Genomic DNA, 19,890 nt, shown 5'->3' on the forward strand with positions numbered 1-19,890 from the left:
CTTGTTGAAACCACACAGAGTTGAAAGGAATTCTCTTTCGGCGTAGTTCTGGATAGAAAAATTCTTTCAGCATTTTCAAATAACGGTCTCCAGTAACCGTAACGGTGTGACCATTTTCTTCAAAAAAATAAGGCCCGACAATACAGCGTGAAGAAACCGCACACCACACTGTCACGCGAAGAGGATGCAATTCCGTCTCGTGGAGTATCTGTGGGTTAGAAGTACTCCATATTCGACAATTTTGTTTGTTCACATTGCCGTTTAAATCGAAATGGGCCTCATCAGACATGAAAAGGCAGTTTAACATGTTTTGGTCTTCTTCCACCATTTACAGGATCTTCTGGCAAAATTCCAAGCGAATCGGCAAGTCTGCTGCATTCAGTTTGTTAATCATTTGAATTTTGTAGGGAAATAAGTCTAAATCTTTGTGCATTATTGTTTGCAAAGACTGTCGGCTGACACCAAGTTGAGCAGATAAGCTTCTTGTTGAAACCCTTGGATTGCTTTGTATAGCTGCAGCTACAGCAGCGATTGTTTCCTCCGTCCGAACTGGTGGGTTTCGATGATAAGGCCTTCTTGCGACTGTTCCTTGCTCAGCAAAATTATTCACCAGTCTCATTATGGTCCATCTGCTCGGGGGATCGCCGCCAAACATCCGCCTGTACTCTCTCTGTAGCAAAACTACGGACTCCAGTGCGTGATAGCGGTGAACTATCCAAATTCTTGTTTGCGTGTCCCAGTTATCCATTTTAATAAATTTTAAAGATCAATCTGCAAATTAAAACAAAAATGGAACAGATAACTTAAAAAGAAAAAAAGTTATTCAATTTTTTTTGGTAGCGGCTTTCATCAGCCACCCTGTATTTTGCGCCCCATAATGAAAACACAGCAAAATAACAAAAAAAATGGCTTTATTGTTTTTCAAAATATTCTTCTTGGAAATCAATACATTTCTGCATTCGTTTGAACCAATTTTCAAAGCACTTTTGTCACTCAGAGTTGATACCTCCAAAAAGTGCTGTTTAAAGGCTTCAACTGCTTTTTCAAGCGTTGAAAAATGGTTGACCTCGTAACTTATTTTTTATGTTCACTAACAAAAAGATTAGATGCTAAGTAAGGGCTGTAAGACGGATGACTTATTAATTCGATCTTTTGAGTGCTCAAAAACTCTTTTGCGTGAGCCGATACGTGGAAGTTCGCATTGTCTTGGTGAAGGATTTTTTGTCTTCGGCGTTTGGTTTTCCGTATTTCTCCGAAAATTTCTGGCCCAAAAATGGTTGTATATTACTCAGAACTGACTGTTTTCAGTTTCTCTAATGGTACAGTTGCGACACAACCAGATTTTCTGAAAAACGGGCAATCATTTGCTTTAAGGTGCTTTTATCCGTGCACAATTTTTGTTGGATTAAGTTGCCTTGTAACACCATACAGCCGATTGCTGTTTTCTTTTCGACTCGCATGCATAGATCCAAGATTTGTCAACTGTATCGATGTCTTAGACGTGCTTTCAATCTATATATGTATATATGTAGGTATATATATATTTGGCGCGTACATCCTCTTTGGGTATTTGGCCGAGCTCCCCCTCCTATTTGTAGTGTGCGTCTTGATGTTGTTCCACAAATGGAGGAACCTACAATTTCAAGCCGACTCCGAACGGCAGATATTTTTATGAGGAGCTTTTTCATGGCAGAAATACAGTCGGAGGTTTGCCATTGCCTGCCGAGGGGCGACCGCTATTAGAAAAATGTTTTTCTTAATTTTGGTGTTTCACCGACATTCGAACCTACGTTCTCTCTGTGAATTCCGAACGGTAGTCACGCAACAACCCATTCGGCTACGGCGGCCGGTGCTTTCAATCACCGCGGCTAAATTTCTTCTAATATTTTTTTACACCAATCAACCCGTGTTTTGGGTAATTGCCAAATTATGCGGTATCCAACGCGAACAAATCTTCTTGACGACCAAATGTTCATGCAATATTGAATGTATGCTGGTCCCACTAATACCCACTAATACCCACTAATACCACTAAGGAATGAAGAATTATGGAAATGACTAAAGCAGACAACCCTGATATTAAGCGAAACAAATATCGAAAAAACTACAACTCAAAATTCGTGCTAAACATTGCGAATGCTCCGCTACTTTGTTCCTAGTTATACCCCTGTGCCCTGGGACCCAAAATGAGCTGAATGAGATTGCACGTTTCTAACAAATTCATTTTTTCGATACACTCTAGGATAAGTGAGAATTTAATCTCACAGGATGTCAGTGCTTTGAGTGCCGCCTGACAGACGCTCAGAATAACAATTCGCTCATTCCGGAGAGTCCTGTCTAAATTGATCTCTGCAAATAGGCTTCTTCCGCGTGGAAGAAGCTTGGAAAACTAGCCTTCGTCACAGAACGGTGGTCCTGAGGTCATATGTTCCAGCGTCATCAACGGAGGAATAACTCCGAAAAGCTTAATTTGCTCCGACTAGCTGGCACTCCCATTAGAGAAATTTGCCGATCGCAAAGGGTTAAGGGTAAGCTTGAAAGCTGCTATCGAACATATCTTGCGGTCGACCAGTGGCTACTGTCAAAATATTATTTTCTATACGTTAAGTTGGTTTGAAGTGCTTTTAAGTGGTCAGTATTAATTTTCAAGTAGGGTTTTTGTATTTTAAATACATAAACACATCTTAATATCACTAAGGTTTGGAAATTCACTATTGCGGCTAAGCTGACGCTTCGATTGATCAGCTGTATTTGAACATTTTTAATACCTCTGCTTGAATTTGCTTATATAGTGACCTGCACTTACCATTGTCAAGCGCCCGTTCGGTGGCGGCATATTTATAAGCTGTGATTCCATGTATTTTTACTGTCTCAATGTAATCCAATGGCATTGCGCGACACAAATTTTGTAAAAATATTTCTATCGTGTCTTTAGGCGTAAGATTTGGTGGGAAAAATTCACCCATTGAGCCTCTAACGCGACCACATTCACCCTCATAGACGCCAGTGTGTGTTTTATAATTCCATTCGTTAATCTGACCCATTTTTCGCAGATCATCAGCGCCGGTATGGATATTAAAGTGACCATCGTATACAGAGCTGTCGTTGCGCTGCATGAAAGATATGTATTGAAGAGAGTCACAAGTGAGTGTCGGAAGTTCATAAAGTTTGATCCATTATAAGTAATCAACACCTACCGTATACAGCCAACCAATGCGATCGAAAGGCACCACAATCTCCTTGGCAAATTTCGATACGAAACTGCCCATTGTCACTAGAGGATCACGATAACCCACAAACATCCATTCTTCAGCTGTTTTGGTAACTGATACATATTCTTTGTACATTTTTAAAACATTTTTCAATATTCCCTTCTGAAAATATGAGCCATTTATGTTTTGTAAGGCGGCGCCCTAAAAAGAAAAAACAAAAATATGAAAATATTGATTAGTATTTTTTAATATCGATATTCTAAGTAACACTTACATGCGCTACTGTATTAACTGAAGTTATCCGATCAGTTAGTTTGCCTTTACTGTTCGCTTCATCGAAGTGGAATGCAGCATATTTGCGATATGAAACCGAGTTATTACTCTTATGCCATTCGATATCTACTTTGTCAGGACTTTCACGAAAACGATAAGGTCCTAATTCCTCGAAACGTGGCTTCTTGCCAGAACCAACGTAAAAATCCTCCGGATTAGTCCAATTGAAGAGGTAAACATCAAAGTTAAGTGGCAGCGGACTAATCTTCCAACCCGCATACGACGGTGATTCGGGGCTGAGTGACATTTTCTGCGAAGCGAGTAAAAAAAATATGGAAATTTAATGGACAAGTAAAGTGACAGCAAAATTTCTTACTAACTAAGGAATGTTTTTTAGGGGAAGTAGGAAAGAAAGTAGACTACGTGGGTCGTTGTAATACTTATGCTTAATAGTCATGGTGAATTTCGTGTGAAATATGATAACGGGAAACTGATATGAGTATTATTAGAATTGCAGTTAAAATGTGGAAAATAAAATGTTCACAGTTTTCGTTGAATTACTATACTTTTCCCATTAAAAAAAATTATATATTTTCGATTCTAGCTAAAAAAGCATTATCAAAAACAAAAAAAAAATTAAAAAAAAAACATTTTTTTAATAAATCTGAACTTTTGATAAGAAATTTCAAGTAAAGATTTATACATGCGCTCATATTGATGCGTATATCATACATACATACGCATGCTTATACCATATACATGCATTTATTTAAGTGCAACTAATGTTTTTGATATGAAGGTATATAAAAAAATAAATTATGTGAAAAATTGTATAGCATCATTTCAAAAATTACATTTGTATAATAGTATTGATACACAAACGTAGATATATACATATGTTATCACAGCCTCCCGCATTTATGTGTCAAAAGCCAAGGACTGCGAGTTTAACATCATTTCCCACAAGTTTACGTGGAATATTTTATGCTGCTATAATAACAATAAAAATATGATTAAAGTGAAATACGAATGTTTGTTTATTTATTACACTTTCTAGAAAAATATTTATGTTTATATGTACATTATTATACATTAGGATGGTCGCATGCAGGATCGCGAAAATCATGCTAAGCAGGCACAACATCAGATCTACAAATTATATTTTATCTCTTCCCAGGAAATAGTGTAAAGTTGTAGTAGGGATACTGACGGCACACTGTCTAACTCTATCGTACGTGACCAAGCTGAAACTAGAGCAAAACAATACATGCACAATATGTAACGAAGTCAACTCAAGAGGAAATCTGGAACGCCTACTCAGCCTCTGCCCTGCACTTAGCAAAACACGAATAATCTGCTAAGTTTCTGCATCGCACCTTAGAAAGTGTGGCAGATCAAAATCTTAGCAGTCTGGCTAAATTGTCTTAAGTGTGTATTGAAGGTAAAGCATAAAGTTCTTAAACTCTTCGTATAAACACTAGGTATCACTATGGATCAATTTCTGGTCTATGTGCCATTTACAGGATTAGTCAAGTCCAACCTAACCTAACCTAGGGTGGCCGGCATTTCTAAAATTGTTCATATTGTTCGGGACATGCTCTAGAGACATAAGGTTACGAAAAACTTACTAAATACATATGAAATATGTTGTTAAGTCAATCAGATAAGATATAGAGGTTCCGACTTGAGCCTGAAGCTCAAAATATTAGTATTGGTCTATCTAAAAAATGTTAGTTATGACTTTTTTTTAATTCCCAAAAACCATTGCAATCAATGCGTTATACCTTTACGTTTTCAAAACTTTATCGATTGTCAGCATTGTGAAAAGGACTAAGTACTTGAGCGCTGCTACAAAAGTTGTGCGCTGTTACTTCTCTAGAACGGTGTGGTTCACTGATTCGTAGTACGTATTTGAATAAATGTAAGCAACTCCAAGAGTTATGGGAATCCCATTATGAAACATGCAAGAATTAGTGGGCATAGTTTAAGCTATTGTTAAAAAAAAATGGAAAAAAACAAACCAAATTTTTTTTCCAAAAAACATTTTTAAAATTTGAGGCTCTTACCTCCAAACATTCTCTGATCGGCTTAAAATTACATATTTAGTAGTGTTTTTTTTTGATAACCTTTGTGTGTTGTAAGAAATTAATATTTTTTTCCAAACTGTGGCCACCCTAATGTACGAGGGCGGGTCAATAAGTCAGTGACTTTTTGTATTTCTGACCTCTTTACTGAAAAAGAAATACTGGTCCTGTCAACAGGCATCTGTCAGTTGACTCCTGTCAAAATTTGAACGTGCTGCGTCAGTTAGTTTGTGTTTTACAGCTACCTTTATCAGACTACCCAGTAATTCACAGTCGACCACAAACGCAATCGTGTAACAACTTCACAGGAAGGTTTGGCGTTGTTTAATCGCAATACGGAGGAGTTTTTGCACCGTTTTGTAACCGTGGACGAAACATGGATCCATCACCACACACCAGAGACCAGACAACAGTCGAAACAGTGGGTTTCTAAGGGTGAATCGGCTTAATAAGCACACGAAATTCAGTTTTTTCCATTTTCTCCTCAAAAACCCCTGGGTAGTCTGATAAAGGTAGCTGTAAAACACACTAACACTAACTCACGCAGCACGTTCAAATTTTGACAGGAGTCAACTGATAGGTGCCTGTTGACAGGAGCAGTATTTCTTTTTCAGTAAAGAGGTCAGAAATACAAAAAGTCGCGGACTTATTGACCCGCCCTCGTATATGTAAGTGCAGCTGCAATAACAGTGCTAACCGCATGTTTCTTAAAATTTTAAAAAACATTTTGCGAAATCAGTATTTTATATTTATAATTTTTTATCGCAACCTAAAGATCAGGTTTTGTATGCAAAATAATTTGGCTTAGTTCATATTTTATTTAATAGAATAATTCTTTTGAGAGAAATTACATGAGAGAATGGCGCACAGAAGTAGAAGTATTTTGTATTATTTAAATTTATAGACATTTACAGGAAAGTGAAAAAGTGAATTAAAATTTCATCATATTTATAGCGAAATATAATATTTATTTGCATTGCTTTTATTTTTTATGGCCATAACACATCTGGCCTTTATAGAGTCGACGAGAGCGCGACATCTTTCCTTTGTGTTACCTCCCACCAGTCTATATTATTAGTTGGTTTTTCTTTCCGAGCGGCTTTTCAAGTTCTCAATAGGATTTGGATCAGAAGGGTGTTCTGGCCGCTCCATAACCTCAATCTTATTCTCCCGAATCGATTTTCTTTTACTGGCATGTTTTGGATCGTTATAGCACGGATTTCTGCACATGGCACCATCAGCCGATTATATTAAAATAGATTATTCGAGAACTAAATCGGCCCCAACTAATGTGCCTTTATTTCTGCCATTTCTAAACTGGTTAGAGAAACGCCTTGAAATCGTTTAGTGGTGATTGAGAAAGAGACGAAGTATACTCTAAAAAAATTCAGAAGGCGTGGCCAATATCAGACCGTTAACTGGCTCTCACAGAATTTGAAAGAATTACCTGATTGGGTGAGGTAACTGGGGTTATGACAGCGGCTTGTTTACGAAAAAACTGAGATTGTGTCGGTGATATACGAAAAAATCAGTACAGCCTTCGTTCATATTTTCATTTTTCACCATAGCTGAAGGCCATGGTTAATGGTTAATGGTAGTAAAGGATTAAGGTATGGGCCTTTAGCACTGCGACCATATTGATCTATTGTGCACCCCATGCTGTCTATTGGCTGTTAAGTATGCTTATGAATTGTACCAGCTCCTTCTGAGGGAGTGATTGAAGGTCTTCATCTATAAGCATGAACTTGTTAAAAAACTTTTTCCTTCTATGCGTCAACCCCGGACATTCGATGATGAGATGTTCTATAGACTCCTCATCTTCGCAGCAAAATCTGCGTGACCGTGAGGGCGCCTGTGAGAGTGCGAATGCTCTTTTTGTTTAACGTGAGGGCCTTGTTAGCTCTTTTAGTATTGAAACTTAAGAACTTTTTGGCGTGTCTAAGACCCTCTACGTTGTTCCAATGCTGATTTATTAGAGTTTTGGCCCAGTATTTTACTTTTTGTTTTAAGCTGTTTTTGTTAAATCCAAACATGGGACTAGGTCCGATGAACTTTACATCTACCCCTTTTTTGGCTTGAAAGTCTGCCTTTTCGTTGCCGTCATATCCCTCATGTCCTGGTACCAAAATTATTGAGACATTGTTTTTGGATGCCAGGTTATTGAGTGCCTTGTGGTATTCTAAGAGAGTTTTTGAGTTGTAGGTATAGCTATCTAAAGCTTTTAGAACTGATTGGCTGTCCGAGAGTATTCTAATCTTTACTCTCTTGAATGCCATACCCGGTATTGTATCATCTTTGAAAGCCATCTATTGCCGGTAGACTTTCCGGTGTTGTGAACAATTTTAAAATCGGGAGAGTAGTTTTTGAGTGATGTTCTTTCGAAGAAAATTCCTAGTTTTGTGAAAGTCCTAGCACAGAAAACGCACTATTTTTTGTTCAAAATTAGCTTTATTTGTCAACGTATATTAATTTCCATCAAGAACAACGCAATAATTCCAGTGCTGCTCTATTATTTAAATACCACTTTTGTAGAACGATTAATCTTTTGCCTTAAAATAGGCCTCAGTTTCAGCGACAATCTCTTCATTCGAGCGAAATTTCTTACCGGCGAGAATTTTTTTAGGTCTGTGAACAGCTAGTAGTCGTTGGGAGCCAAATCTGACGAATGCGGTGGATGTGGGAGCAATTTGAAGTTCAATTCATGTTACCATTGTTTTGATTGACTTGTGACACGGTGCATTTTTTTGATATCTTTGCGATGTCAACTAACTCACGCAACTTAACTTTTCGGTCATTCAAAACGATTTTTTTGTGTTTTCAGTGTTACCGCCTCATTTGGACGCCCACTGCGTTGTGCATCATCGGTGTCTCTATGACCACGTTTGAAGTCAGCAAACCATCGTTTTACTATTGTTTCTGATGGAGCAAAGTTCCCATAACACTTCTCACGCCATTACTTCGCTTGAACGGTATTTTTCCCTCCAAGAAGCAGTGTAAATTTAAAACACGACATTCTTTTTGGTGACTCATTTTGAAAGTAACGAAAGTAACGTCACTCTTAGCGCAATAATTCACTAACTAATAAAAAGAATATCATAAAATTTGAACAGCAGTATTTTTACTACAGCAGTTAGTACTAACTGAAAAAGAGGTGAATGCAATAAAACTAGTGCCCTCAATGTTTTAGGCCCGGGACTTCTCAGCCCATGTGTTATATGTAGCTGCATGCAGAGACTCAAATGACAGTTGCTTCCATTTCTATGGACAAATCTCTGTTTTTCGCATTACGATCCATATTGGAGAGCATTACACAAATTTATTTGCAAAATTTGCCCATTAGGCTAAAGAAATTTTTTATTACTAAATGGAAACAACCGAGACATGCGTATAATTTGTTATCGGATTATTTATTTTGCAGGTGTTCAAAATAGATAACGGCCAACTGAAGAAAAACACAGGTAATAGCTAAACGAAATTCGCACACTTACAGACATACATACATTAACATTGATAGTTTGGGATCGTAAGCGATTAAAAGTGTTTTATCGCAACATGTGCCGAAAATTAATGATAATAACGGAACAGCTAAAAAAAGAAAAAACACAAATAATAACGCTGAAAATACTTTTACGAAAAGAAATCGCGCCACTTGTATATAATGCATACATACATACAATATTTTAAAATTCCCAAAAATTTACTCAAATTAAGGATTATCTTTTGCGCATCTGCTCCACTTTGCGGAGTGGCAATCAAATTTTTATAATTTTCTTTTATTTAATATCAAATATCTCTTAAATAAAAACCGTTTGCAGATCAGTAAAACGCAAGCACATTAAGTGTTGATTTTAAGAGCCCTTTGGTGGATACCCTTGCATGTAAATACCTACCTAAAGTCATGTATGCATACACGTAATTTTTGTTTTACTTTTTCCCCTTCTTATTTTTACTCTTTTTGGTCAATTTTATTACAAACTGGCTTACCATCCAATGAAGTCCTCCAAGGCAATTTTTAAGCCAAGCCATGCACATTTGAGGATTATTGGAAAGACTTAAAATAAATCGATGTTAATTGTAAACACGCGCAAAAATTAATGTACTCTTCTTTTTGCTGCGTCTTATGGCAATCAAGTAATTTCCCGTAATAACCGATCTTCACCTACGAAAAGCAGATAAAAGTTACCGAAAGCTTATCGATAAGTGATAAGGTTCGAAGAAAGCAGGAGTTTGTATTTTAATATATAAAAAAGTTGTTTATAGGCGTATATGTATACACATTCTTTTGTTTTCGTTTTTTTTTTTTAAATAAAACGGAAACTCAAAGAAACTATGTCATTTCGTGTTAGCCTACCGTTATTTAAAAATGTTGCATGAAATACTATAAGAGATAGCCGTACAACCTTATGGACCGAGAACCGAACTATATTTGGCACTTACACTTTTTTGGGTGTTTGGCCGAGCTCCACTTTCTATAAGTATATATATGCGGTGTGACTCTTGATGTTGAATGATCTTCTGTATTAGACAAAGCTGTGCAAGTTACTATATATTAGGTTAAGCACATAGCCTATTGTAGTGCCGTATGAGCAACTTGCCCTTTTCCCTCCTAACATCAATATGAACCATTCCGAAACTTTAAAAATCCCTTATTTCCACCAAGCTGAGCTTTGCTAACTCACTCACAAATTGTCTACCTAAATTGGTAAATCTGCGTTTGGATGGAGCAGGTCAGTAGCAGAGAAAGTGCAAAATCGTTCCTTCTTCCTCCTCATTTAGGCAGCTTCTGCCGAATTCATGTGCCTGCACGCCCAACCTCTGGGCGTTTAATTTGACTTTAACTGAATTATGTTTGGTCGGAATTTAGTTGTGTTTAGATTTTGTCTTTCGGGATTCGCCATTTCAGGAATTCGCATTTCGGGTTTTCGTCACACACCCAGGGGAATATTAGCTAATTCATAGGAGCACCGAGTCAGAAGTGAGTATCATCGCTGCAAATAATTCAACCAATTGGAATTGCTGAATATTGATTTAGAAAATAAATTTGAATAGTTAAAGATGAAAATCTTTTTTAACTTGCGTAGTTGCCTTGATAAAAAATTAAAAAAAAGAGTCTCAACAGACTCTCTCCCATTCATGTGGAAGCATCTGTAAGATCCTGGTTTTCGCAGTGAATTCTTTTGCGCCGATGAAATAAACCCACTTAGAATTATTATCGAGCAAGTATCCTCTAGGTGGCTCCCGAACATCCGTTTGAGAACGAGCTGATGTGAGAAGGCGAAGTATCCTAGGATCTGGTTGTGCACTGGGTCAGACACAGCATCAATCGGGAAACCATGTGGTCTACTCTGCGATAAACAGGTATACCAGATAAGATAAGGGATTATCTTATTAAGATTCTGTTAAAGGAGATCTACAGAGACGCGTGCTGCTAGGTCGTTTGGAAGAGGAAGTGGCTGAGGATAAGACATACTCTTAGAAAAAGTGATGACAATGCTGCTGGGCAGGCCCTTCCAACAAGCTGGCCGAGGAGTGGGTGCACAGACGTATCACCTGGAGATGGTCAACAGAAGCTGAAATTAGCTCTCTTGGTCTTACGTGGAGCGAACTAGGATGCACAGCTCAGAACCGCGTCCGTTGGCGAAGAGGCGTAAATGACGACCATCGCTCAATAGGAGTTGAAAGAAAAAAATAACGAAAAAATAAATATCGTCAAGGTTTGATATGCAGTTCACAGAGTTTTCATTCACTTATACGAGTTTTTGTTGGATTTCCCCAATATAAATTTGTTCTTTCCTCTATCAGTTTATGATTATATAATATTTATTACTTAATGACTTGCGATTATTTTTTAAAATAAAATCACACGTAATCATTCTTTTCCCTAACACGAAGCGGGGGTGCAAAACACATTATTTAGTTGAAAAGAAAAGAAGTATTTCAGACTCGAGAATCGTATTACATAAATATACATATGTGTAGTTGTTTCTACATTAGTAGAATAAAGGGAGTGGAAACGGTACCCAAGAATTTACGAAATTTCTTTAAAAATAATAAGCATATGCAAATTCTCGATGTCCTTTAATATCCAGGACCTCCTTTTTAAGAATCTTGCATGCTTTTTATTTTTCTTATTTTTTGGGAAAAAAATCGAATATACATACATATACTTTTAAAAGTTGTCAATTACTTTATTCGTCAATTTGGACTTCGAAAATATATAATTTGTTCGTATTGGATCTTTCCGACTCGACAAAATCGATTCGCATTAAATTTACTTAAATCGAAGTGAAGGGTTTTTTGCTATATAGCTAAGCTTTTGCTCTTTGCATGAAAGTATAAAAGCCATGCCTTAACAGTTATTATTTGACAGTATAACAGTAACTTAAGTCAAATAACATTAGTGTTTGAAATAACTTAAGAAATCTAAAATTAACTTGTTTCTAGAAATTTTTGTTTTAAAAGCCATAACCGGTTGGGTCCCTGGTGGGAGAACTATATGCTTGAAAATGTATCTCTAAATGCATATAGGGAATTGTTTCCTGGTATATATACATATGTATATAGGGTGACCAGATAGCAATGATGGATTATTTTCCTTCTGCAGCTATCAAAGCTACCAATGACTATCAACAGTTAAAATATTCAGTATGGTTTGTCAAAACAAACTGGCTCAACGCTTAAGTCAACAAGCAAAATTGCTAAGCATCAACACATCCATAAATAATTGGCGTGTACGCTTCGGTTAGGTATTCGGCCGTGCTCCTCCTCCTATGTGTGGTTCCTACAACACAGCTCAACGTTGCATAGAAGCGGAGTAACGCTTGAAGTTGGGAAGGAAAAACTTGACGACGGATAATATCGTCCATCACGGCCAGCACGGCCAGCACTCGCCAATTAACACCTCTCAATTATTTTATTTTGAACTATGTCGAGTCCTTCGCGTTACTCCGCGCTAGCAAGTCAACCACATTGGACAAGCTCAAGACCAACATTCAAAAAATGGGCTGTCAGCTTGAAACATCATCAACGGCTGAGGCAACCCTTCGAACAGTTTCCATACATAATTGCATGAATATAGCTTTAAAATAAGGCCCTAAGGGGACAGGTACCTGTAAAATTTGGAAAAAAAAATTTTTTTTATAAAATGTTAATATTACTCGTATAATCCTTTAAGAATATGTCAAAAAATTTTTAGAATGTAAATTTAAGTATTTCTTATATTATAGATCGTCAACCGTGACGACTCTATTCTTTGCGTTCGAGGCTGGGAGATGTATAGTTATGCATTCAAGCTTTAGACGCGTTTTTCTTAAAACTACATTTTTCGAATTGGCGTACACGATAACTCGAAAAGTTATTGACCGATCTCCCTAAATTTTGCACACATCTTTTTTATGATACTTTCTATGTGAATTTACAAGTTTTCGAAAATTTTTCGAAAAAATAATTTTTTCGAAGCAAAAATAGTAGGAAAATTTGCCCCAAAATTCATTTTTTTAAGCATTTTATTCCGCAATTTTTTTTTTATTTGTTTTTAATTCATATAGAAATTATGATATTAATAAAAAAAAAATTTGGTTTTTTGTATTCAGGTCACTGACGCCGATGCTACAATGCGCGCCGATTGAGAAGCCCCGCTGCGACCTTCCTGAAAGAATTGAGTGTACATCCGCCATTTTAAATTATTAAAAAAAAAATTATATTATTTTAATGTATAAATAAACTGTATGCCAATTTTGAAAAAAATATATTGACTTTTTCATTTCAAATAATTTTAATGAAAATCAGGGAAAATATGGCCGTTTAAAGGTATCTGTCCCCTTAATCCACTTGTTATCTCACACCGTTGTTTTATTAAAAATTTTATTTAAATTCCTTTTCCAATCGTTCTTACCCGGCACCCTACACATACATATGTATTTTACTACTTTAAGCATAGTACTAAGTTCGCATTTCACGTGAAATGGCTGTCAAAATCCATGCGAATTTCATTGTCGTGAAATTTGAGGAAATTTTGTATGCTCCTCACGGCAAAGTAGTACTCAGTTCAAGTCGTGAAAAGTCGCAGCATGCAAAAACATTCTCTTCTTAATTGGCGCGATACGCGATTTTGGCCGAGTTTAACAAAGCGCGCCAGTCGTTTCTTTCTCGTGCTAACCGGCGCCAATTGGACACACCAAGTGAAGCCAAGTCCTTCTTCACCTGATCTTTCCAACGCAAAGGAGGCCTTCCTCTTCCTCTGCTACCACCAGCTGGTACCCCATCGAATGCTTTCAGAGCTGGAGCGTTTGTATCCAACAACAACAGCGAACAACATGTTTTTTTTCACGCCTATTTACAATGTATGTACATATATATTATGTGATTTAAAAATGAACGAAAACTGACAAGTCCATTTGCAAGTGAAGTGCCTGAGTTCGAGTACTCCGAAGAAATAGTATTTTTAAGCGTTCTTTATATTTTTTTTTCTTTATACAATATATATTTTTTTTTCTATTTGTTTCGCATTAATTTGATTGAATACGCTTTTCTTACAAAAATTTGTTAATTGTTTCTGCGGCGATGCTCATAAATTTTACGTTTCTTCTCATTTGACAATCAATGTTGCTAGCAACATTTCACGTCTGCGGGTTGCAACTGGCGTTAGTAGAAAAAAATTCCAGTTGAAGCGTTTGATGTGGCCGTTGGTTGGACAATTAGTTTCTATCTTTTTAAACTAAGTAGATGTGCTAATGAACAACAACAAAATGCTTTCAACTACATAAATTATAAATTTTTATCATACGCATCATATTTGACGCGGAAGCGCATAATCAATGTTAAAGTATTTGTCGCATCTGGTAACGTGAAGAGGTGCAATATACACGTTTACATGTATAATAAAACTTGAAAATTACACACAAAAAAACCAAATATAGCTCATTAAATGAAACTTTAGATGTAGACGTAGAAAGATGAAGGTTTTACTGTCAAAAATAATAACAATTATAAAAACACTTAAGGGGGAAGTCTACTGTGAATTTTTCAAAAAATCGATTTTTTTTTATTAGCTTAAAAAATACTTTGAACCCTCTTAAATAAGGTACAATATGTGTTACAGCTGGCTAAATTTTTCTTCGTTGAAATTTCGACCTTTTCCCGAAGCGCTCCAAAATTTCAAGAATTTTTTTTTCAACGCCAAAATTTTTTATCGACATAATCCTACGTCAGACGAGAGTCAATACTATGTATATGATAACAATATTTTGTTTTTTTGTTTTAGATCACCGAAACGTAAGATTTCATGTACACCGTTTAGGCACCTAAGAAAAGCGGACCTGCGCTTGCAGAAGTGCCACAGCGGCCATTTTGAATATTTTGACTTAAAATTTTTTTTTCAAAAACTTAAATATATAATAAAGATAAGAGTTTAAATAGATTTTATGTACGAGCAATATTTTGTTAGAAATAAAATCCGGAAAATAAGCCTGTTTTTTCCCTTGTCACAGTAGACTTCCCCCTTAAGAAATTAAAACTAGACTTGAACTTGAAAATTTTTATGCTACGTGGAATATTCTTTAGTTCTTTTTTGTTTGATGATACTACACTAACTTTTATTATATATAATAGGACTATGAATAAGTTCGTGCGGTTTACAACAGATGGCGTAACTTGATTATTATTCCATCGATCCACATTTCCAAACATTCATTGGAGAGCTACTGTCGTAAGGCACAAACGTCAGTATAAGTTTTTTATTTGAAGCGTAAACAACAATATTTTTACCACACTTGAAAATGTCGAATTTCGTGCCAAATAATGTGTTTTTGCGGGGAATTCTTCTTCATTATTTTAATATGAAGAAAAAAGCAGCCGAAAGTCATCGTATCTTGGTGGAAGTTTATGGTGAGCATGCTCTAGCTGAGCGAACGTGCCAGAAGTGGTTTGCACGCTTTAAAAGTGGTGATTTTGGCTTGGAAGACGAAGAACGCGAGGGCGCGCCGCCAAAGTTCATGGATACCGAATTGGAGGAATTGCTCGATCAAGATCCGGCTCAAACGCAAGAAGAGGTTGCAAAAACTTTGGGAGTTGATCAATCAACCATTTCCAAACGTTTAAAAGCCATGGGAATGATCCGAAAGGTAGGCCATTGGGTGCCGTATGAATTGAAGCCAAGAGACGTTGAACGCTGTTTTATGGCATGCGAACAACTGCTTCAACGGCACAAAAGAAAGGGTTTTTTGCATCGAATTGTGACTGGCGATGGAAAGTGGGTCCATTACGACAATCCAAAACGTCGGGCAACGTATGGATACCCTGGCCATGCTTCAACATCGACGTCGGCGCAGAATATTCATGGCCTGAAGGTTATGCTGTGTATCTGGTGGGACCAGCTGGGTGTTGTGTATTATGAGCTACTGAAACCGAATGAAACGATTACGGGGGATGTCTACCGACGACAATTGATGCGTTTGAGCCGAGCACTGCGAGAAAAACGGCCGCAATACGCCGATAGACACGACAAAGTTATTTTGCAACATGACAATGCTCGGCCACATGTTGCACAAGTGGTCAAAACATACTTAGAAACGCTCAAATGGGATGCCCTACCCCACCCGCCGTATAGTCCAGACCTTGCGCCATCCGATTACTATCTCTTCCGATCGATGCAACATGGCCTGGCTGATGGGAAAAAGTAGTAGCAAGCGATGGACAATACTATGAATATTAAATTTGTAACCATTTTACGTCAATAAAGTTTCAAATTTCGAAAAAAACCGCACGAACTTATTCATAGTCCTATTATTTTAAATAATAAATAAATAAATATTATTTGGAATAATAGATGAGCAGGGCAAAATTTCTTTTTTTTATGCAAATTAAGGGGAAATATTATATCTATGTTATGTATGCACTCGTTTGTACATAACATGAAAAAGGAATTATCATACAAATGACGTCAGCTGCAAATGTGTGAAATTTCGAACGGCATTAAGTGCTTTCATGAATTTTGCCTCTGCTAACTATATCCAGTGCACAGCATTGAAAAAGGTATTCAGTTTAGGGAGGGTGTCCTCACAAGAATACTGCTTTGCTTGGAATAAATTATATATTTATTATACGTACATATATAAAATATACAAGACGGCGCAAAATTAATCATCCTATTTTGTTTATGAATCATTTTTTTACTGTATGGAATACGGCGGCACCTTTTTGATGTCATTTCTGACATTTGACAAGTAGGCAGACTTACAATTTTACATGACAAAACAATAGGTTAAAATTATTGAAATTTATTATGAAAATGGTTAATCTTTAAGAACAACATCTGGCAAGGTTGGTGAAAAAATTTCAAGAAACTGATTCTGTCAGAAATAGCAAAGGACTGGCAAACCAAACTCTGGACGTACTATTGAGAATATTGCTACTGTAGCGCGAAATGTTGCTGAACAGCCTTTAACGACGTTCCCAATAATTAGGCATTCATGAATCGACTGTTTGGCGGATTTTACCTGTAGATATGCTCATGGTGGGCATTTAAATTATGCCATTTTCAAATGTAATTGTTAATAGCAGCGTTTTGAATGCCTGAAAGAATTAAGATTAAAAAAAAAAAATACAACAACATCTAGTTGTGTGTCTTTTGAAAGACCCTTTACATATGTACATAGCTAATGCATACTCGTTTTCATAATATTCGGTCTCTTGGTACTGATTCTTAAGTGCAATTTATTCTGGAAATAATGGAGTAATTCGTGGAGCCTCAAATGCAATTTACGCTTAACTACAGTTAAATATCGCATTGAAATGGTCAAGTTTCCATATAATTGCTCGTCAACTACTTTTTCAAAGGGCCCTTAACACCACTTTGCTGGCCTAACAGCAAATGTTATGTTAACAGTCTTTACATAAAATATCATTAAGTTCTGGGTAGCCATATGTAGCATTGGTTTACAAATTGTGATTTTGTTTTTTGCGCACCGGATGCCACTATCCCATTCCTATGTAGAATTGCTGTGTGAATCCAAAAATGAAGTTAAATTTTTTTATGAACAAGACATTTGCAATTTGCCATTATTTAGCAAAAAAAAGTTTCTAAGCAGTGCCTGGTAGGGTATACAATTTGCTTTTGTGCACCCATATAGAGAATTGACATTTTGCGATTTGGGTAAATCCATTTGATCATTCACAACTTTCTTATTTGCCCATCTGCGTGAGTAACTTTGTTTTTTCCCAAAAGAACAGGGGTTAAATTAAATAGATGGAAAACAAAGACACTTGTTATTTTTAAGTCTTTTTTCGGTTAAAGTTTGAATTTTCTCAGATTTAATTAAAAAAAAATTCAATCTGGAATTATTAATTAATTTCTCAGAAACAATTGGGCCTATGGAAAACTGGTGTATACACTGCTTAAAGGAAGTCTTTTTATCTTTCATTGGATATATTATCCAACAACCTTGATGAAAAAGTTCCCCAAATAAACGCCAGACCGCGGGCATGAACGCTTCAGAAGAGGTCGTGAGCCCATTGAAAATGAGGATCGTAGTGGCAGGCTGTCGACTTCGAAAACGTGGTCCCAATGCTCCTGAATTTTTGTCCAAAAAATGGGCTTCCCTGATATCGCCAAAGACATGATTTCTCAGACTGAATCTTATCCAACATTAATCAAACGCGTCATTACTGGAGATGAGCCGTGGGTATATGAGTACGACACGTAATCTAGGCATCAGGCCAGTGAGTGGAGAACTCCGAATGAACCAAGACCAAAACAACCCACGTCGTTTTCAGCCACAAATGAAAGTGATGCTTACGGACATGGATTGCAACGGTATTGTACACCACAATTTGTTGCCAAAAGGACAAACAGTTAATAAGGACTAATATTTGGGCGTTAATGATTCGTTCATTTTATGCCCAGTGCCATTATTATCCATGAATTTTTAACCAAGAACGAAGCGAATGCCATCCAACAACTATCGAATTCACCTGACAGGGCTCTCTGCATTTTTTTGTTTGATAGAGTCGAAAAAACCTATAAACCACTACGGGGAACGTGTTTTAACAGCCGAAACAAATTAATAAAAAAATCGAGACGGCTCTCATATCTATGCCGAAACTAGAGTTCCAAAAATGTTTCGAGAGTTGGATAAGCGCTAGCATAAGTGCGTTGCATTTCATGCGAAGTACTTTGAAGGCGCTAATACCTATCACTTTTGAGGAATAAACTTGTATTTTGAATTTTCTGAATATATTCCGGGATCTTTTTGATCAGGGTGGTATATGCGATTAAGTGAAACCATGTTTTCTGCTGGTAGAATATCGGTAAATTGCAAATATCTCGAAGTATTGTCCACAAAAAAATTAACTCGATTTTCTGATCCAGCCATCAATTTTACATAGGAATTCGATAGCGGCAATCGGCAACGGCATCGGTTATTGATGTAAAAATTATTTAAAAACTTGAAACTTGAACAAAAATCAGCTCTGCGCATTAAGCTTATATGGAAATCCTTAGATTTCAGAAACTTAACAGAGCTTTTAATTATAATTAAGTTCTTGCTGCAAATAGGCTATAACAAACATGTGGCCAGTGTGGCTGTTCTATTATATCGCGCATCACTGTCAAGCGCACCCTATACTTTGCACAGTCAAGCGCACCTTGTGCATATGAATATGTATTTTATGTATCGGCATATGGGGTTCAAGGTCTTGCGAAAACAGTAGCCCTTTGACTCATAAACTTTTACGAATCACCACTTATTTAAATCATTTCTATATTCAATTATATTTATCAGTGTGGCTATCTTTACAAAAAAAAATGTTTATTGATTTCCTAACTATCAATGACTGTCTCTATTGTGGCTACTTATTTGATACCTTTGAAGTAAAACTGTTTCTTTTTCACAAATCTTAGACATTCCGTAATGCACAGCACGACACAGGTGCGCTATTTTTCTGATAAGCGCACAAAAGTTTTATGACGACTTTGCAGCTGTTCGTATAATTGACGCAAAGTAGATAACGCGAAGGCGTATTTGGAAATTACTGAATGTTTCTCAATAAGTTTCGCTGTGAACGTAAAAGGAAGCCAAAATTAAGTTCTTACCGAGGATAGCTCAATGATTTGCTAAAAATTAGAATGTTGCGCGTTGCCACCTCGAATTAAATAGTTTGCCTGCCATAACGAATGTTTGATAAGAACGAACCGTAATTTTTCGATTAATCTGTGTAAAATAGTTTAGTTGTGGTAGCTATTATTTCAAACAGACGATTGAGAGCTTATAACAGACTTTTGTATTTTGTTGAAAACTCAGAAAAATTATATTTAGTGCGCTCGT

General features: G+C 36.6%; 1 protein-coding gene across 4 annotated transcripts in view; it reads right to left on the bottom strand.

The window, feature by feature from the left end:
• LOC129247697 (protein peste) overlaps positions 1-19,890 on the bottom strand; it is a 60,235-nt gene that overhangs the window by 1,457 nt on the left and 38,888 nt on the right. For all 4 annotated transcript variants that reach the window (XM_054886946.1, XM_054886944.1, XM_054886945.1 and 1 more), the window contains exons 3-5: positions 3,487-3,795; positions 3,198-3,413; positions 2,807-3,110 (exon numbers count right to left, since the gene is read on the bottom strand). In XM_054886946.1, coding sequence (XP_054742921.1) covers positions 2,807-3,110; positions 3,198-3,413; positions 3,487-3,795 — 829 coding nt within the window. The remainder of the gene's footprint in view (positions 1-2,806; positions 3,111-3,197; positions 3,414-3,486; positions 3,796-19,890) is intronic.

Source organism: Anastrepha obliqua, chromosome 5 (genome assembly GCF_027943255.1).
Source record: "Anastrepha obliqua isolate idAnaObli1 chromosome 5, idAnaObli1_1.0, whole genome shotgun sequence".
NCBI classification, from domain to species: domain Eukaryota; kingdom Metazoa; phylum Arthropoda; class Insecta; order Diptera; family Tephritidae; genus Anastrepha; species Anastrepha obliqua.